This window comes from Mus pahari, chromosome 2 (genome assembly GCF_900095145.1).
Source record: "Mus pahari chromosome 2, PAHARI_EIJ_v1.1, whole genome shotgun sequence".
Classification (NCBI taxonomy): domain Eukaryota; kingdom Metazoa; phylum Chordata; class Mammalia; order Rodentia; family Muridae; genus Mus; species Mus pahari.
In genome coordinates, this window is record NC_034591.1 from 73135196 (window position 1) to 73152885 (window position 17690).

Here is a 17690-nt window from a genome sequence, read left to right on the forward strand (position 1 = left end):
TGGGGTTTTAAAAGCCATGCACAATTCCCAGAGTGTTCTCTGCTTCCTGCTTTCAGCAGGAAGATGTGAGAGATGTGAGCCCTCAGCTTGCTGCTCTGATGCCATGCCTGCCAGGCTCTCCCCCTGTGATGGTGACGAACTCTCACCCCTCTTATCCAAACAAGCCCTTCCTTCTGTAAGTTGGTTTGGTCATGGTGTTTTATCACAGCAACAGAAAAGTAACTAACACACCACAGTATGAATTCTGTTGAATAAACAAAAACCAGCCCAGCTGTCATGGTGTACTCACGTAGCCCCATGACCCCAGCACTCAGGGGGCTGAGGCAAGAGGACTCTGCATTCAAGGTTTCTCATGAAGAGAAAAGAAACCGAGTAAGGAGGCAAGATAGACTTGGGTGAATCTATCGTATCAGATTTGTCTTCGGAATTACGTTAAGTATTTTCCTTAACCATAAGACAATTGTGAACACAGAATTCTCCAGGTGCCCTTGTTGTTAAGGCTCTGGGATGGTTAGGGGCGAAGCCAGAAGAAGACATTTGAAGGAGCAGAGGGACCACTTATCACTTACCTCAACTTTGCTCTCAGCTTCATGGTCAACAGCTGGGAAATACACAACCTCCTGGACTTCATCTCTGGGCCGAGCTGAATTTTTCCCAAATACCACCAGACCATCCTTAGCTCGAGGTGGCAGAGCCACAAAGGAGTAACTTGGAGGAGCTCCAGACATCCTGCAATGAGAACAGCAGCGAGGGATAGGGCAGCAGGTTAGACAGGGAGCACTTCCGCTACTGATGCTTAACCCACACACCAGCCACGAATGTAGGCTAACTGTTGAACTGCTCCTGGTTAACTCCAAACAGAATCCCGCCGGCATCAATCCGGGGAGTCTGATGCAGAACTGCACAGTTGCAGGAACCATACATGCTCAGTTCTTCCTGGGTTAAATAAACTCAAATTGGCAGCAGGCCACAGTGGTGGCCAAAGAGGGCAGTGACATAGGAGAAGGGAAAAGAGGCTATTGTTCCTGGTATCACACACACACACACACACACACACACACACCATAATCACATGAATAAATGATATACAGTTATCCCTTGTTATTCACAGGAGATTGATGCCAATATCCTGCAGACACACCCAAACCCTCCTATAAAAGTATCTGTTTATAGCTCATACACACTTCCTGTAGACATTAAATCATCTCTAGATTGTTTAGAATATCTAACACAGTATAAATGTTATATAAATAATTCATATACTATATTGCTTGGGGAGTAACAAGATGAAACACCCTGTGTGTGTTTAGTCCAGATGCAATTCCCCTTTGCAATTTCTGACCCTCAGTTGTCTGAAACCATACATCTGGACCCAGCAATGATGCAGTGAGCCAACTGTCCCTTGGACCAGAGATGCATGGGGGTCACCACTTAATTGATTTGGGCATTATGAGGAGAATGATTTAGAGATATAAAAGGTGGGCCACTCTTCTAAAACCATTTTTACTCAGCCACAATGGCATAATCTGCCAGTCCTCTGGGTGTTCGTCCACCTCTCTGTTGGCTCCTGGGCTGGCTTGCTCTCTTCTCCCTGGGTAGGGGTGGGATTCACACACGCCCAGAGATTCCTTACACCAATACCTTTTGACGCTAGCTCAAACTGACCCAGCTCAGTTCTCAACTTGAGTCTCCAAGCCCTCTACCCTGCTATCTCTCTGATGTCCAAGGCTGATCTTTCTCCAGTTCTAGACCTCAGGGCCAGCTCCAGCGTCCATCCCATTAAAGCACCAGTTCTCAGAAGCCAGCCTTACTGGCTGCTTCACCATCTCCTACACCCCTCTGGGAATTAGCCATTCCCTTTCATCCCAACTGCCGCCACTGTGTGCCACTGTCTCTAGCCAGGGTCACATGGGAGCCCCTCAGGAAAACGCATTTCCTGCTTCAAAACATTCTCCACACTGCTGCCAGAGCAACTTTTTTTAAAAGAATGCATTCAATAATGTGATCTCTGCTTTAAATACTTTAAAAGCTGATGACAGTTCTTAAAACAAAGACCTGGTAAATGACGCCTAATCAGTCTGTGTCTCCCTACCTCAGCCTCACCCCCCCCACCCTCCTCACCCCTCCTTAAGTAACCATGGAGAAGACACAGCCAAGAGAAGCCCGGGGAGGTAGGGATCCGTGACTCTGGCTTTTTCATTGGGTTTTGTGAACAAACAGGAATGCTAGATGCTGGTGGAATCAATCAACCAATATTTCTCTTTCTCCCTCCTCACCCCGGCCGTGTGTGTGTGTGTGTGTGTGTGTGTGTGTGTGTGTGTGTGTGTGTGTGTGTCTAGAAAAACTAGTAAATTACCTCACAACCATCAGCTGAGGTACTCCAACTGAATTTGGCCGAGTCTCATCTATTAGCCTCAGAGATGACTGAGCAAGACTCCTGGACCAGCTGATGATGGAAATGTCATGGCTCCTCACTCTAGTGTGATGGCCATTAGCCTTATGCAGCCACTGGAGTACATTCAGTTTGGCCACAGAACTGAACTGTCAGCTTTATTAACAAAAGAAAAAAGAAAAAATGCTTAACAATTTACATTTCAGCTGCCATATGGATCGTCTAAGAACTCTACTGGGTGGAGTGGCTGTACCATTTCCCAAAGAAACCCTGGAAATGAAGATTTCTGCATCAAGGTTTCTGCTAATTCCAAAGTACTTCGAAAACACGCCCATCTAGCCCAGTGACTAAATACTTGATCAGCCACCAAAACCTGGATTAGTTACCCGATGTAGGGCACCTTAGCAGTCAGCCCCTTTAGTTGTAGCACGCTGGAGGAAGAAGGAGCTCTGTGAGGTGATGGCCAATGTAGCCTACATAACAAATTCCAAGTCAGCCAGGACCAGAGAGTCAAACCCTGTCTCTAAACAACAAACAAACAAACAAACAAATAGACAACAACAACACAACCCCTAACATTAGCAAAGGCGAGCAGGATGGTTGTAGAACCCAGCCTGGTTACAGAACCTCTGGAGAGGGCTCTAAAGCTGACATTCCAAATGGACAGTCTTTTTATGCCAATGTGAATATCACGGCGGTGAGGCAGAATCTACCAGGAAGACATCGCATCCTGGAAGACATCGCATCCAGGAAGACATCTCATCCAGGAAGACATCTCATCCAGGAAGACATCTCATCCAGGAAGACAACGCATCCTGGAAGACATTGCATCCAGGAAGACATTGCATCCAGGAAGACATTGCATCCAGGAAGACATCTCATCTGTTTTATTCCCTCTCTTTGGAGATCTTTGATGCCTTCATTTTTTTTTTTCCTTCTGACTCCCACCCATCTCCTCTGAGCAGGCATGGCTTCCTAGCCCAGTGTGCAAGCAAAAGCCTGTGAAGTCTCAGCTCTGTAGCAACTGAGGGAAGCTGGAGCAGAAGAGGTAGTCCTCCAGGGAAGAGCACCAACGGGCTGCCCAGGGCCAAATGGTCAGCCCTGAAAACATGCATACAGAAACAGCACAGGGACTCAGCAGGTTATGTTTAAGAACATATCCGTGCCTACAAATCCATTTATACACGCAGTAACAATTAGTGAAAACAGAGGCCCTGAGAGCTACATGGGAAGGATCAGAGGAAGGAGAGAGAAGGGAGAAATGTTGTACTTATAATTCTAAAAGAAAGAAAAGTTGTGTGTGGGGGGGTGGGGGGGGTAGGGGACACTCGCTGGTGGTAGAGGCGGTGCTACCAAGACAGCACTTCCCACCCCAAGGCTCCAGTCCCCTTGTGGGTGACAGAGTGGAATATGTACATCTCACAGAGTAAGGGTCACTCCCAGCACAGGCACAGTTGGGCTGTACATCTCGGCATAGACACGTTTGTGTGGATCCCAGATTGACATCGCATTCCACATTCACTGTGGGTCTCAAGGAAAAGAGTCTTAAAAGCAGCAGGCCGAGGGGTAGGCCTGCTGAATACGGCTGCTTTGTGGCACAAGCTAATTAGGATTCTTGCCAGGTTAGCCATTCAGTTCTAATTAATGAAACACTCTAATTTAACTCCCATCAATGGTGATGCTAAACAGGCATCTCCAAGTCTACGCCGGGGACGTTTTGAAGCACATTTGTGCTCTCTAGGTTCCCGAAGAAGAATTCTTTAATTAATTATTTAATGGCTGGCCGTGCACTGGAGGAGAGGGGCCATTCAAAGACAGGAAGCTGGGATAAGCATCTCGTTCAGAAATATGCAAATGCCTTGTGACAGGTAGAGAAAGGAAGTCTGATTATTTCTTAGCTGGCACAGTATGAAAAAATATCCGGTATGTCTTCTCCCACTTGCACCCCCTACCAGTTGTCAGTGTAAGCCAGCGGCTTTCTGTCCACTTAGTGCTTTCTGAGCAGTTGGAAATCTCTGTCTGGGCCATGAGTAGTGGCTAGCCAAGTGTGGCTAATGAGAGCTTGAAATGTGGCTAGTGAAACCAAGGAACTATATTTTAAAATTAATTTAAGATTCAGCAGCCAACACTATGGTAATGAATAAGCTAATTAGAAAAGCACAAATACATATATTCCTTTGCCCAGTGTTTCAGACTTCAGATTATTTTCATAATTCTGGTCATCACACATGACAAAATACTTTGGGGAAGGACCCAAACTTAAGACACAAAATGTGCGATGTCTCCTATATACCTTATACACATAACCTGACTGTAGTTTTATACATATTTAATGTGCTGTCTTGATTGGCCCATCATGTGAAAATTTCTATTCTTGGAGTAATGTCAGACGTGAAAAGTTGCATTCTTAAGTATATTAGCTGCTTTTCTCATTATGTGCCTGACAAGAGGCAACCTAAGGGGAAAGGATTTATGTTGGCTCATAGGTCACCATGTTGGGAAAGTCATGCTGACTGGAACGTGAGGCAGCTGGTCACACTGGGTTCTCAGTCGGGAAACAGAGGAGACAGTAAATCCAGTCTGTTATCAGAGACACACTTCCTTTAGCTATGTCCCACCTTTAGGCCTGCCCTCTAGTTAGGGACCCAACATTCAAACACACGGGTGTCTGTGGGATAGTTCACATTCAAACCACAATAGCAGATGTGGTGGGTCCCATCTGTGCTGTACGATTTCAGTTCCACCTGGGAACTAGAACTGCCAGATACCTAGAAACAGGAAGTAGAACAGGGACTGCAGGGTTTGAGCAAAGGAGGGAACAAGAGAGTTTCCCTTGACAAGACAGAAGTAGTCCTGGGTATTGGTCATCCAACAGAGCAGATGTCCTTAACACAATCTATACAATTAGAAATGACCACAATGGTCGTTGTACGTATATTTTACCACAGTTAACAAATTTCAAGCTAAATATCTGCATCTGGTGCTCTTCCATCCCCAGTATAGCTCCAGATCTGCTGCCATTGCTAAGCAAAGAATCCCTAAGACCTAGCCCCTAACCCCCATGGGACCTCCTCAGGATTCATGATTTCCTCTTGGGGATAACAGTCGCCTGGTGCTCATTCAGTACCACTGCCTCTATCAGCACTCACCCTGGCCTGGTGGCAAGAGGCTGGTCTGCAGGCCTGAGGGGCTGGAGTTTGTGCTCCTGTAACTAGGAAACCCTTGCAGAATGTCTAGACAAGGAGGGAGGAAGCTGTGTAGGAGAAAAGGGCTTTGTTCTCAAGCTCAGGGAGGAGGTATTGAAAACATGAATGCCCTGAGCCTGGGCAGGGGGTTCTTTGTGTGGCTGCCAAACTGCCTTAGCCCTTTATCTCCACCAAGCTAGAGTGACCCTCATCAGTCACCTCAGCCAATAGTAAGCATGCCTTGACTTACTGGAGAGGAAGAAAATGACTGTCTGTATGAACTATAGCTTGTTAGCTGTTGTGCATATAATTGTACAAACTGCCTTTCCTTATACAAGGAACGAGAGCCAGTGGCCAGCGGGTCTTCCCTACTCCCTACTCTCTGACGAACTTAGAATTCAAAGCTTGTGAAACAGTACTTTCTAGAGAAGCAAAAGGATGATTTTATTGATTGACAAATTCATTTTAAAATTATTGACATTCCTGCTGAATTGGATATTGGACAAATGATACTCATTGAAATAAGGAGTGATGAAGTGCCTGGGAAAAGATGTACCTAAAAGATGTGAGCTATCTCAGACTCAGCAAGCTCTGCCTGAGAGAAGACAGATTTGGCATGTTCCTTTGGAGTTTGGGAGACTAGAGCATAAAACTCCACAGTCAAGGGGTACCTGATCCTCGTAGCCATTGAGGGACTACCAGAAAAAGACCTTAGAAGGTGTTAACTAAGTGTGTTAGCTCTCCAACACTGAAAACAAAAACCCAGCTCATAACAATAGAGGAGCTATCCTGGCTCACCATTTCCCAGCTTGGGAGTCTCTGGCTCGTGGGTTACAGACCCCACAGCTCCTGGCTTGTGGGTTACAGACCCCACGGCTCCTGGCTCGTGGGTTACAGACCCCACGGCTCCTGGGCCCATGGTTAGGTTTCATGGCAGGCATCAGTGCTTAATTCCTGATTGAAACTGGAAAAAAGGAAGGAAGTTGGGTGAAGGACAATTCTCCCAGTGACCCATGACTCCCCACTAGGCCCACCACCCTTAAACATTCCATTATCTCTCAGTAGTGCCACAGGCTGAGAACTAACTCTTCATTAACAAGGAGGGAATTGGGGAATATTCTGGCCACGAACTACAGTGTAACAGTAGCAGGCTATGAGCCTAACTCACCTCAAATCTCCGCCTGGCCCTCTTCTAGGAGATAATTAGGGGTCATGAACTCTTCCCAGCTTCTGCTAAGAGCTAGAGGAGACTTGTCAGAGCTTCAGCAGTGCCTCTGGGAATGTTTGCCCCCAACAGTTCATCGCGGGGCCTTTTGAGCCAGTCTTAGCTAACATGCTTCCAAGAAGGGTAACATAGGCCTGTGGACTTGTTGGTTTGGGCTGAGTACTGCCCTTTAGAATCCTAAATTTACAGCTAACATTTGAAGACAGACATTCAGATGTCTGGCTTCTTCTGACAACTCAAAGGTCTGGCAAGATCTATTCACTTCCTGCATGGCTCTAAGACTGGAACTGGGTGGGAGAGGCGGGCTCCAAGCTCCTCCTACATGCCTTCATTCCCAATCTGGGGCCTGTCAAAAGATCAGCAAGATGAAATTTGTGCAACTGTATTCTTTTCCAAGGTCTGCCTAGCCCTGAAGGCTAATGTGCACCAGGGCGTGAGACAGACATGCTGTAGAGACACGCAGATCGTGTTTCCTATCCTGGCTCCATTGACTAAACAGTGTCATTTGGAAATGGAAACAATCCCTATACATTGTATAGCACACAGGTTTATGAGAGATGTCATAGAAAATTGCTAGCCCCGTGGCTGCGTACAGTGGCACTCAATAGATGCTTACTTCTTGTCTCCTACTCTTTACTGCTGATGCACTAATCCTACCAGTGGATAGTACCTTGATCATCAGATAGACTCCTAATCCAAAGTGCAAATTAAGCACACTGACTATTTACGAAAAAGAAATAAAAACACATTATGGAATGCAATATATATATGTGTGTGTGTATATATATATACACATGTACACACACACACACACACACACACATACACACCCAGCCACTTACCTGAATCCTAATTTAATTAAATCATACAAAAGTCTTCTAAGGCAATTGGGCTAACATGGACAATGAGTAGATATTTAGTATATCAAGGAATGGTTGTTAATGTCCTATATAGAATCATGATACTGTGATGCCTTTCATTTAAAAACATGGCTTTTAGAAGCCCGTGTTTTATGTAGGTGTAATAGCCAACACCAGTAGCCCCAGTTACTAGAAAGGTTGAGCTGAGCAGATCATTTAAAAGTTTGAGATTGTGCTGGTCAATATGGCAAACAAGACTCTGATTAAGAAGAGGAAAAGAAAATCCTCATCTAAAAAGCATGTGTCTAATAAAAACACATACTATGTAAAGTGCTCTAAAGGAAATAATTCGGAATGAAGGGGAAGGGCTTGGAGGAAACAAGACCGTTTGAGATAAAAGCTGAGCTAGGTGATGGGCAGGAGTGTGAGGTCTGTTCTACTGCGCCCTTTCCTCTCCCAGATGCCTAAATTCCCTGTAAGAAGCAACCTTTCAAAAGTCAGGCTGGCTGGCGGTGCTCGCCTGCAATTCCAGCCCTTGGGAGGCTGAGATGGGGAGATCACGGGTTAGAGGTGACATGATGAGACCCTGTCTCACAGGGCCAAAACACAAAAACATAAAAGCAAAGCTCGTGCTTAGAATTCTTAAAAGATTGGAGGCTACACTAGGCTGATCTACCAGAAAGGGCGGTTTCCTGGAGTGTCTTCTCATAATGCCACAGTGTCTCAGAAAGGAATGTTGGGACAAGAAGGACTTTAGTTTGGCTTGGAGTGTTCATATACTATGGGAAGATATGATACACACATATAATTCACACACACAACGATGCAAAAAGCATACATTATTCAGGGCCTCAGAAAATCTGGAACAACTTGGCCTAGCTGTAACTCCTATTCTTCCTCAAATACAGCCACTTGCATAAGAATCAGGTAACATTTTCCAGTATGAAATTGACTAGCAAAAGTTAGAAAATACGCATAGGCAAAAGCTACTAAAATGAATAGCGGTCACACAACTGTGAATATGACATCATTTAAATCCTTGTTATCTAAGAAGATGCTGAAATGTAAAGGGAGTGGGCAGGGTGGTGTGAGGTGGTCCACAGCCCAGGGGGCCATAAGCAACACTCCGAATATTTTCCCCACGCATTTTCAATTTCCCCATATGACTACAAAAAAATGTGCAACAGTAAAAGTTTTAAATAAAACAGTTGCAACCAAAATAATTTTTCATTCAAGTTACTGCAGCTAATAACTGTGGCCCTGTGATGGGGCAGAGACTCTGATGGCAACTGATGAGTTACAAAGGACACTGGCCACTCTCTCAGAGGACCCAGGTTCAGTTTCCAGCACCCACACAGAGGCTCGAGAATGTCTGTAACTCCAGCTCTGTGGAATCCAATGCCCTTCTCTGGTTTCTGATGGCACTGCACGCACTAAGTGCACAGACATACACGCAGGCAAAGCATTCGAAAAACAAATACACATAACAAAATAAACACACACATACACAAAATGAAAATAAATGATGGCATTTTAAAGAGGCTTGTAAAGTGAAGGGAAAAAGAGAGATAAACTCAATACAACTTATTATTATTATTATTATTATTATTATTATTATTATTAAATCCAGGAAAGAGTGGACAATTTAAGTAGGACCCTAGCCAGAGAGGTAAGATGAATGTTGTCAAATGGAGTTCATTGTAAGAAAGATGTTCCTATACATGGCAGGTTGGAAAGCAATTTGCCATCTTTCAAAGTGGATGGGGGAGGGAGAGAAGGAAAGAGGGAAAGAATACAAGATGTCAATGACACTGGTGAGGAATACAGTGTCTGGGTGATTACTTTTATAGCTACATGAAGGCTGTTTCAGAAAGCCAGACAGACCCACATTCTGGAGTCTGTGCCTGTCATATATTAAGTTCTTCACATGTAACATGGGGCACGATGTCTACCGGAACAGTTAGCGGCAGAACATTTGGAATAAAAATCCATTAAGGAAAGGGATTGCCCTAAGAACAGAGTCCCGGTGTTAAAGGAGGAAAGGAGTGTTTGAGAGAACAGAGGCCTGTGGTCCCTGCCAAGAGCATGCTTCAGAAGACACACTGCAAGCCACCACGAGAGCCACCTCCAGGGCCCCTTCATCCCCTTCTGGTCGCCTTTCCAACACTGCTGTCACTGTGTGCGCTAGTTTGGCAGGCTTGGAATCATGACCTTCCTATCCCACCATCTGTCTTCCTCTCCATCTAAACAATGCGCTGTCTATTCTAATCTTTGCCATTAATGTGATTTGAAACGTACCTGTAACTCTAGAAACTGGGGATTTAAAGGAATCCTCCCTGCCGCTATTAAAATGGAAGCTTATGATGCTTACCTCTCACTGTAAAGCAAATAGCTTAAATGTCCACTTTCTACAGAAGAAATAAAATTATAATTATTGTATAAATAAACACAAATCTTGCTGGTGTGAAATGAGATTATTTCACTACCGGCAAAATGAAATTTAAAACTTCTAGTGATTATCCACAGTACTGGAGCTATGTATTAGGTTTTATCATTAGCAAGTTTTTCCAATTTTATTATCAATAAGTAACCTACATGGTACATGTGTGTATATTAGCATTATGTGAACACAAATATGCATGTGTACACATACACACATATAAATACAAGCATATATGATGACAGATATGTACACAGACAGACAGATAGACAGACAGAAAGGGACCTGGAAGGATTAGAATGTAACTCAGAGTTGAGCATAAAGGTATAACAGAAATAGAAACCTTACATTTCACTTTATCTGGTTATGCAGCCTGAATATTTTTTATAGTAAGGTCGTTTTCCTTTATCGGCACTTTGATTTCTTAAAATCTGTTTACTTCAGTGAGTAAGAAGGAAGGACACTTTAAGATATTCCATTAATATTTCAGGTCACTGGGTCACTACTGAGTATAATCAAAAAGTGCACACAGGCTTCAAGAACATATAGGGCTCTTGATCGTTGCATTTTAATTAGCAATTTTCAGACAGAGGAATTGTCAAAATATATTTTGAGCATCTAACCACTGAGCTCAGGGAAAATAAAGCTGAGGTGTTCTGAAGAAGGGGTGCACTGTGTATGACCAGAGAGGAGGAAGTAACCTGACTTCAACAATGACCAAATCCCTGGGGAACTTTCACCATATCTAATCACCATAGTGAGGAGAGGTCCAGGGAGATTCAGGTTAAGCATATAATCAATCAGTAAGATCAGAGGAGTCACCTCCAATTCCTTCTCCCAGGAAGAGGTGTAGCTTGTCATCCTGACAGGAAGACTAGAGAAATCTAACAGCCTGAGTGATGCTGTAGAGTGACGCAGGGGAACAGAGACAGGCAGATAGATTGATGCATACCTGTGCCTTCTTACCTTCTTGGACCTCAGGAAGCTCTCCTGCTACAGAGGGCATGGGAGCATGTGGCCTTGGTGATGGCACCAACAGGAACTTCAAAACCATGCCTAAGAGCCGCCGAGAACAAAGCTCCTCATATAAGGCTCAGATGGAGAACAGGTGTGGGGGTTGGGGGCATACAGGATGGTAGAGGGATATGCCTAGTGCTTGGAGATGAGCAAGATTCTAAGGTTTTATGTGAACAGTGGAGAAGCTCTAAAGGGCAGGTTATGTTCCATCTAGTGTTACTCAGAGCCATTAATCCTCCCTAAATGAATTTGTGGATTCAATCAACATAGAAATGGGGCTTTCAAAGAATGTATGTTCAGATGATCTTGAGGGCTTGAGGACTTGAGAGCTCAGTGGTAGAATGCATGCCCAGAGCCCTGTTCCAGTGCCCAGCTCATCCCCAAAATCTACAAAAGAAAAGGGGGACTGACAGAGCAGTCTCAGAAGTGAAAACTAATGAAGTGGGTCTAGCCCTACCTGATATTAAACTATATTACAAAATTGTAATTGGTATTGAGATGGTTTGCCGTTACACAAAAGAGAACAGAATGGAGGGTCCTGAAATGTGGTCATACAAGGTGATAAAGTCTTTTTGAAACTGAGGAAAAGGATGTTTCAGCTGTTTTAGATGGTCTGATATCATTAACTGTGGGCCATGAAGACAAAGAATAAATCTGCCCAGGTCCAAACTTGCTTCTAACTAAAATAAGCTACTGAAATTCAAGTTTTTAGCTGTTTTACAACATCATAAAATTACAAAACATCTGGATGCATCTTAAAAGTAACATTAAGGACAAAAAAGCCTACTGTGTGTTTTAGTTTCATCTCTGGTGCTGTGATAAAAATACTCTGACAAAAAGAACTTTAAGGAGAAAGGGTTTATATTCTATCTATGATTCTAGGTTATAGCCAGTCACATTGGAGAAGGGAAGGCAGGAACTTGAAGCAGAAACACGTAGACTGCATGTATGCCTAGTACTCAGCTTAATTTTTCCATTCTTACATAGTTCAGAACCCCAATCTAGGGAGGGAATGGTGCCACCCACAATGGACTGCATCTTCCCACATCAATCAAGGTGTCAAGACAATCACCCACAGAATTGTCCACAGAATTGTAGTTTAAAGCTATAAACCACACCTTGGATATGTCCATCAATCTTATACTACAATGTAAATGACCGTATTCTCTTCACTATAGTTTCACTGAACCCCACTACTCTCCAGTTCTCTGGACTAAAGGACAAAGTGGGCCCAGCGTTCAGTACTGTGCTTGCAGCTCTATGTCTCTAAGCTTATTTATTTGTACCATCATCCTCTGGTTGTAAAACATGGGAGACAAGAACAGCAAAGAACCAAGAAGGCACCAGGTCCTGGGAAATGACAAGAAACAGTCCTCTCAGCTAAAATGCTCATGCCTCCTGTGTAGTCTGAGTTACAGACCTCAGACTTCTACCCAGGCAGCCCTGAGTACAGCAAGCACAAGAACGACACAGTCGGCATCCATGCAGTCAATGTGTGCTCAGTGTGAACTTGGTAGATTCTCATTTTTATCAAAAGAGACAAGAAATGAGTGGCTTGCTCAAGGACATATGCCTGGTTAGAGCAGGGCCAGTGCTAGGACCCAGTGACCCCAACTTCAGGCCAAGTCTCTTTCTGTACTGGGTGGCATTCCCCTCATGTGGACAGGAGAACACAGCCATCTCAGGCTGGGCAGGTTAGACTTGGTATTACACAAGAGCATTAACAGTCCATCCCAGCTAACAACCATAACAATCTGCCAATACCCACTCCAGGGGGGATCCAAGTCAAAGGTCACTGCATTGTCTGCTTATTCTACTTCAAAACGTTTCATATGGTTTGGCCATAGCTCAGTGATAGTTTGTGATTAGTGGGTAGCTGTGCTTGTCAACTTGACATTTCCTAGATCACCTGGGAAGAGTCTCACTGAAGAATTGGGTTGACCTATGGTTATATCCATGGGAGAGTGCCTTAAGAAAATTAACTGATGTGATCAGACACAGCCCAGTGTGGATGGCACCGCTCTTGAGCCAAGGGTCCCTGGGTTGTATACGAGGGGCAAAGTCAAGCTGAGCACAAGCAACCAAGCACATGAGCAAGTGAGCACGTGAACACCTGAGCATGTGCATTCATTCCCTCAGCAATTGGCCATGGATGCTACGTGAGCAAGCGTTTCCAGGTCGAGCTGCTTCTACCTCCCCATGCCATTTCTCCCTGATGGTGGTTTTCATCAGGGCACATTAATCACCATGACAATGAAACTAGAACAGAGCCCTTGCCAATGTACACAAGGCTCTGGGTTTGATTCCCATTCCAGAAAAAAAAAAACAAAAAACAAAAAAACAGAGAGCAAGGGGGAGAGAGAGAGAGGGAGAGAGAGAGAGAGAGAGAAATAGAGAGAGAGAGAGAGAGAAAGAGAAAATCTCCTAATTGAGATGTTCATGCCCACCACATAGTCCCCTCTCATCCAGTGTCATCAACCACACATTTCCTTTAGTCTCGCTCCTCCTCCTCCTCCTCCTCCTCCTCCTTCTCTTCCTCCTCCTCCTGCCTCTTTATACCCAGTGTTACAAGCAGTATCAAGGGCCTTTTGCCAATCTCCACTTCCTGATAATGGCCTGGACCAACACTGCCCAACACTAATACAAGACAGATCTCAACCATGTATATACAAGCTTAATATTGTCCAGTAACTACATTTTAAAAGGCAAAGAAAAGCTGGTGAACGTTTTTTTAAAAACATATTTTTATTTGATCCAATATATATCATACACATCAGTACCCTATCAATACAAAAATTACTTAAATTTATTTTAAATTCTTTTTCACATCAATTTTTGAGATCTGGTGCAAATTTTACATCCACAAGGCATCTTTTTCTGGACTAGCCATATTTTAAATGCTTAAAAGGCACAGAGCCAGTGTCTTCTATAGACCAAAAAGTGGGGAGTTTTTTTTTTTTTTTTAACTCCCATTTGCTTACTGCTATGCTTATTTTTCTCTAAAAATAGAAACCTCATGTCTGTCTGTCTGTCTGTCTGTCATCTGTCATCTGTCTGTCTGTTCATGGCAATGCTGGAGACAGGACCCAGGAGCTCTACTGCTGAACACCCCCACGTCTGTGCTTCGGTTTTTGTTTCCAGGTTAGCTGTTTGCTTGCTTGTTTGGACACGGAATCTCACTATATAGCTCTGGCTGTCCTGGCTCTCACTGGGTAAACCAGGCTGGCCTCAGACTCATGGAAATCCACTGCTTCACCCTCCTGAATGCCAAGATTAAAACCAGACCTGGGCCGGGGCTGCTCATTTTTAAAACTTATTATTTTCAGTTTCTTCAACAGGGCTTCACGTTCTAAGGCCAACAACAGTTTTAGGTGGCACATGCCACAGCTGCATCTGCCTTCACTATGGCATCTCTCTCCATACCTGGCTCCTGCTACCCTCTTCTCTGTGGTAACTGTCTGTGAAAGCAGAAAGGCAGATTTTCCATCCCCCCCACCCCCACCCCCAACAGAACACTAACCCATGCAGAGGCTCCAGCTCTGCTCTCAAAGACCTGGGGCCACCGATTCACAACTAAAATTCAAGTTAAAGAAAAACCCAGATTCTGAACAGCTCTGGAGTTGTTTCAAACCAGGCTTGTCGTTTATTTTTACATAAAAGGCGCCTAGCCTACTTTGTTTCTTGGCAAGGTGGGCGTACATAAGAGTTGTCCATCAATACAAGACAAGCTACCAGTTTTTCAGAGGATATATTTCCCACCTCAAAGATTTGGTTACAACCAAAGTTGTGGTTCTTACGTAGAGATGCAGTTTCATCACTAGAAAAGGTGAGCTGAACCTAAGATGGACACCTTCATGCTGAATGGGTCTGTGGGCAGGGAGAGGTGTAGCCCCTTAAACACCTGAGTTTTTAAATCCATTACAGTTTGCTGCCCTTTGCTCGGATATTCAGGGCAAACCTGCTCTCCACTTTAGACTTTATGAGGTAGCATGTGGCACTCTGAAGAGGAAAAAGCTACAGGAGTCATCGTCCCCAGCTGCCACCATAGGTACAAACTTAGTGGTCCATCCGCCCTGCAGTGTAACCTCTCTGCTGTCTGTGGCAAGCTTGCACAGCTCCTGCCAGCTCCCCTACACCTAACCCTCAGAGATAGCATCCTCTCTGCTCATTATCTCTAAGGCACCTGCTTCATCACGCAGCAGCACTTCCTCTTTCCTAAAAGACAAGATGGCTGGCAGCCCTGCAGTGAAAATCAAAAGAAAAGCTGCTTTATGAAGAAAAAAAAAAAATCCTGAAATGAGTCACCTTTCAAGAATTTGCAATCCTAGAGCTTGGGTGCTGAAGTGCTAAATCAGCCCTTCCGGTGCCATCCCCTGTACGGATTGGTGTGTGCACTGTTCCCGGAGGGCGTTTACACGATATGCCCCTCCTTTATAAAGCCACTTGTAGGTACAAAGTACGTAAACTGTGCACAGTTGTATTCTGCACAGTTGACTTTAAATGGGTCTAAAGAAAATCAGATAAAATTAGAGTTTCGGTTAGGCTTTTGACAAGTTAGGGAAACTAGCTGTAGCTCCCCAAACTTCCCACTTGCTCCCCAAGGTACTGCAACTTCGTTCAGATTTAACCAGCTCCAAGAACACTCCCTGCCTATCCACAGCAGAGCCTTTTCCTCCTGCTGTTTGTCTCCACAGCTCAAGCCTGGGGGCAGCTGCAGTTGGCTGTGGTCTGCTAGGGTTCCGCCTGGCCTGATTTTTCATGCTGCCATTTTGAGTTAGCATAGGTTTCCTCAGCAAGTGATGAGGATTTAGGCAGGCGTGCAGCACAGTAAACACACACACACACACACACACACACACACACACACACACCCTGAAAGAAGCACTTAACAAGCTACAATTACACAGAAATATACTTCTATTTAACAGAACCCTACCAGGTCAGCTTGGGAGACAGAAAATAGTAAGTTGCCTTAAACGCAAATGGGTGTGATCACATTTTTATTCCTACATTCCAACCGATTTTCTAAAATTCAAGCGCCCCTTTCGTCCTGCAGACCTCACTGTTGTCGCTAAATAATTAGCAATTATTTAGCAATTCTGCCTGGACAGAAAACAGAAAGCAAGATGATAGAGGTAAACTGAGGTGGACTGATAGCAAGGGTTGAGACACCTGCCATGACCCCACCCGGATTCCATTGTGCAGGGGTGAGGCCTGAGGAGAAGCAATGTCTGGTCCCGGCTCACCGGCCCTTGGGGATGACCACAGATCCCGGGACTCCGCCCGGCGGCCAAGGGCAGCGGCCTAGTCAGGCGCCACGGATGCATTACTCGGGAAGGAGTCAGGCTCTCTCTGCTAGCCGCAAGGCGAGCCCGGAACCGCAGGAGCTGCCAGGGGAAGCTCAGGGGCCCGGGGAAGCTCAGAGATACTTCCCGGGCCGGGCTGGTGCAACTCGAATCCAGGAAAAGCGGCACCCGGTTATAAGACTGAAAGGGAGGTGCAGAAAGGACGCGGGATGGAGAGCAGGAGCAGGTTCTGACCAGGCTGCAGTAGCTTCGTTCCCGAAGTCCCTGATCTCGAGTTGGGCCGGACCAAGGCCACCTAACCTCCTATCTCCCCTTCCCCGGTCTACACTCGCTAGGCATTAGAATTGCAATGGGAAATGTGGTGACTGCCCAGCGGAAGAGCAGCTGCCGGCGCCCTGGCGCTCCCCGCGTAGCCTGAGGCTCACCTGCCAAGCAGCGGGCTCCAGCCGGGTCCAGCGGTGCTGATGCTGCGACTGCGGAGTTGGGGGCGCTGCGGCAGCTGGGTTACAGCCTCCGCATCGGTAGCGCAGAAGACCGCCGGCGCTCCGGTTCCCTAGACTCCAGGCTCTCCAGCCCCCTGCTAACAGCTGGTTTGGTCACGCGACCGCAGACCCACCCTCCGCCTCCCGGTGCTCTGGGGCCCAGGACTCGTTGTGTTTGACAGCTGAGGCCTCAGAGCCCGCCCCGCCTGGGAGGGGAGGGCACCCGGAGCCCCCAAGAACAGCAGAGGGGGCGGGACTCAACAGAAAGTGGTTCCCTTCTTTCTAGATTTGTATGTCTTGGTTGCAACTCTCTCAAAGGGAGGAACCAGAGCTTTAAGGAGCCAGGCTCCGCTTTCTCCTGGCAACATTTTACTGACACTGGTGTTTGGTTGCTAGTCTGAGCCTTGGCGCCTGGTGAGAATTCCCTGCAGAGATATGCATTCTTCATTTGGTTGATTCAATGTGTCAAAGTCGTTCCCTAATGTTAACCAATTGCGATCGTGTTTATAAACCAGACTATGCAGCATATTCACACTTTGTGGACCAAGGTCACACAGCAAGTAACGTAGGCAGTATCCACACCAGGGTTAATAAACTTTTGAGGTGGAAAGAGGTGATGCCCACCTCAAGGGTTTTGACAACAATGCCTCAGGGGCTGACACCTGACCTACCTCGATAAGAAAAGGCCATGAGAGTCCACCGGGAAGACGGTAGCAGCAGCCGGCAGCAGAAGACTCACACGCATTTTTCAATTATCAGATGAACACAAATCAAAGTTTTATA

At 45.5% G+C, this 17690-nt stretch overlaps 1 protein-coding gene across 1 annotated transcript in view; it reads right to left on the bottom strand.

Moving 5' to 3' along the window:
- The window catches only part of Scrn1 (secernin 1), a 58300-nt gene extending 41195 nt beyond the window's left edge, over positions 1–17105 (bottom strand). Inside the window, exons 1-2 of the mRNA XM_021190028.2 lie at positions 16851–17105; positions 570–729 (exon numbers count right to left, since the gene is read on the bottom strand). Of these exons, the coding sequence (XP_021045687.1) occupies positions 570–728 (159 nt within the window). The 5' untranslated portion in view covers position 729; positions 16851–17105. The remainder of the gene's footprint in view (positions 1–569; positions 730–16850) is intronic.
- Between the last annotated feature and the right edge of the window lie 585 nt (positions 17106–17690).